The sequence below is a fragment of the Phacochoerus africanus genome, chromosome 5 (assembly GCF_016906955.1).
Source record: "Phacochoerus africanus isolate WHEZ1 chromosome 5, ROS_Pafr_v1, whole genome shotgun sequence".
NCBI classification, from domain to species: Eukaryota; Metazoa; Chordata; class Mammalia; order Artiodactyla; family Suidae; genus Phacochoerus; species Phacochoerus africanus.
In genome coordinates, this window is record NC_062548.1 from 12069431 (window position 1) to 12072552 (window position 3122).

A 3122-nucleotide genomic window follows, 5' to 3' on the forward strand; every position below is an offset into this window, starting at 1 on the left:
ACCCCACTGACTGAGGCCAGGGATGGAACCTGCATCCTCAGGGATACTTGTTGGGTTGTTAACTCACTGAGCCACAACAGGAACTCCTGGAGAGGTCATTTTAGAGTGTAAATCTGCTGTGACTGTCCTGCTGTGATTCCCATTACATCAGAGTAAGGTCCAAAGTCTGTCATTCTGTACACTAGACTCTCTGGGCCTTGGCCTCCTCTGTGTCCAGGGCCTCATTGTCACTTCCTCCCTGACTCTGCTACCCACCCAGGCAAGTGGAACCCCCGTTTTCCTGGCTCCAGACACTGGCCCCTTTCCCCACTGCCTGAAAACCTCCTGTGCCTTCTCCAAGACACAAGTGCTTCCAAATCCTGTTTACTTTAGGCATTAGAGTGTCACCAGAGAGATCTGAGTCCCTCCGCCCAACCCCCCTTAGCCTCCCTCAAGGGTTTCAGGAAGAAAATGTCGCCGGCCTGTCTCCCCTCTCTCCATTCTAGTGCAAAGATTCCACCCAGCTTCCTTTGGGGGGTGTTTTTACCAGAACAATAGATCTTTTTGTTCTCTTTTCTCAAATATGAAATCGTAGCATTGAATGTGCTCTTTCACCGGCCACAGGGGCCATCCAGGTGCGCAGGAGCCCTGTGGACCGCCGGCGCTCCAGGCACAAACCCTGGAGAAGGGGGTCCCTGAACTCTCCTCCCTCTTCCCGGTGCCTGGAAGCGCTCACATCCGCCGCTCGAGATGGGGCCTTCCCCGTCTGAACCCCCAGTGACTAGGTCAAAGGGCCACCTGGCTAGCGAGCACTCAGCCCCATTTACAACCCTACTTTCTAAGCTACCGAAACTAGCCCTCTCTCAGCTTCCTATTGGGCGGCGGGAAAGCAGAATCCAGCCAAGGCCAACCCTGGCGGGGGCGCTCCGCAAGGCGGAGGAGGCCTGTCGGCACTCGGGACAAGGAGGCGCCGGCAACTGCAAAACGAAAGGTTTTTATTGAAAAATATCAAGTGGCCCTTTTCAAGACTGCGGGTCCCTGCCCAACGAGGGCTCTGAGGCCACAGCCCGACGGGGCAGGCAAGTAGCGGCGGTCACCCCGGCCCCGCGCTCCAGAGGGGCGAGGTTTCATGGTCCGTGCTGACTGGTCTCTGGGCTCCGCAATCCCGCTCCCCGGCCCGAGGAGGGGTGGCAGCTGGGGAGGGTGACACCGGGCGGGCCCCTCCCAGTCCGGCGAGAGAGCTGCCTAGCATTTGGGTGGGCTGGTCTCGGATGCAAGGCCGCACGCAGGACTGGTGGGCGCACCAGCTCGTGGGGGTGGTGGGGACTCTCCGCGGCTGCCCCCTCATACGTAGTCCTTGCGGTCGTAGGCCGTGCCGGTGCCGGTGCCCGGCCCGACGGTGGAGCGCGGCGCGGAGTAGAGGATCTTGGCGGGCGTGTACTTCTTTTCTCTCGGCGGGCACGAGCAGCAGAGCAGCGCGCCCCCCAGCAGCTGCAGCGCGGCGGCCGCCCAGCCCACGTACAGCGCGGAGCCCATCTCGCGCTTTTGCGCGTCGGGCACCAAGGGATTGTAGAAGTCCCGGATGATGGTGTTGGCCGACCAGGACACCGGCACGAGGGTGAGCAAGGCGGCCAGCAGAAAGAGCACGCCCGCCACGATGGTGATCTTGGCTTTGGCCGTGTCGTCCTGCACGCAGTTGGTGCACTGGGCGCCCACAAGCGCCACAAGGAGCCCAAAGGCGGCCAGCAGGATGGCGACGACGATGAGGGCGCGGGCCGCCTGCAGGTCCTGCGGCAGCGCCAGCAGCGAGTCGTACACTTTGCACTGCATCTGGCCCGTGCTCTGCACCACGCAGTTCATCCACAGGCCCTCCCAGGTGATCTGCGCTGTGATAATGCTGCTGCCGATGAAGGCCGTGACGCGCCACATGGGCAGCGCGCAGCACACGATGGTGCCCAGCCAGCCCATGACGGCTAGCGAGGTGCCCGCGATCTCCAGGCCCATGGACATGGCTGCTGCTCCAAAGCCGGCTCGGCCGGGCAGCTCCGGGTGCGGGACGACGAGGGGCCGGGGCCGCTGGGGCCTGGTTGCGAACGGCTCTGCGCCGCTGGATGGACGCCCCGACGGACGGACGGATAGACGGACACGAGGACCGCGCGCGCGCTAACGGCTCTGCCCGCTCGCGCAGCGGCTGCGCCTGCACCTGCTTGTGGCTTTGTAGGCGGGCGCGGGCGACTGGGCTGGCCCTGGGCTGGGGCCGGTTGGTCTTCGATCCGGGCCCAGCACTCCGGCGGGGGCGGGAGGGGCGGAGCCGCGTTCTCCCCGGCCTGGGGACAGTGACGTGGCCCCTCTTCCCACCTTCACTGGGCGCCCTGGGAGGAAGGACTTGGCTAGGAGTGGCTCTCGGCGCGGGGGTGGGGGGTGCCAAGAGAGGGCGGGGCCAGGACCTGAGCCCCCGCCCCTCGCTCCTGGTCCCCCACTGCTCGGGAACGAATTCTCCCGGGAATGGGGTGAAAAGCACAACCTACTTAACACTTCCCTACCCGACCTCCCTATTTTCAGCGCCTTTGGCACGGGAGGTATGTGGAAGGGGGCGCTGCCAGCTGCCGGGAATCCACACACGGACGGGGAGGGCCCAGTGTGGGCGTGGCCGCGGCTGTTTTCCGGAGCGGGCAGCTGCGCACCTGCTGCTCGGTCGCTCCAGCCTCTGAGGCAAAGCTCCCCGCGCACGATCCCGGCCTGTTCCAGGCCCCTGGGGCGGCCAGCCCTGGACGTCTGGGCTCAGAAACCGGGGACCACCCGCAAAGGCGCCCAGCAGTCATCCCTGAGCCTGTGTTGAACTTAAATTCTCTAGCCCCGCCCCAAATATCAGCTTTTATCCCTCATGGAGACCCTGGGTCCCTTCAGCTGAACTGCTCTCTCCCCCCCATTGAGTCCCCTCCCCTGCTGAGCCCTAGTCCTCCCGCTGGGCCCGAGGAAGTCCGTGCCTAGCTCGACCTTAATGAAATCGCGATGAAAGAGATTTGATCCAGGCAAAAGTGGGACGCCTTGCCCCCACACCTGGGCTATCCCTCACTCCGCTTAGAGCCCTACAGCACTGGCCTTGAACTTGGCTCTTCTGTCCTCCATCTCCCTCGCTACCT

The 3122-nt window shown here is 63.8% G+C and overlaps 1 protein-coding gene across 1 annotated transcript; it reads right to left on the reverse strand.

Moving 5' to 3' along the window:
• Nucleotides 1-957: 957 nt before the first annotated feature.
• Nucleotides 958-2338, reverse strand: CLDN3 (claudin 3). The gene has a single exon (XM_047779872.1). The coding sequence runs from the start codon at nucleotides 1987-1989 to the stop codon at nucleotides 1324-1326; it is 666 nt and encodes a 221-aa protein (XP_047635828.1). The 5' UTR covers nucleotides 1990-2338; the 3' UTR covers nucleotides 958-1323.
• Nucleotides 2339-3122: the final 784 nt, after the last annotated feature.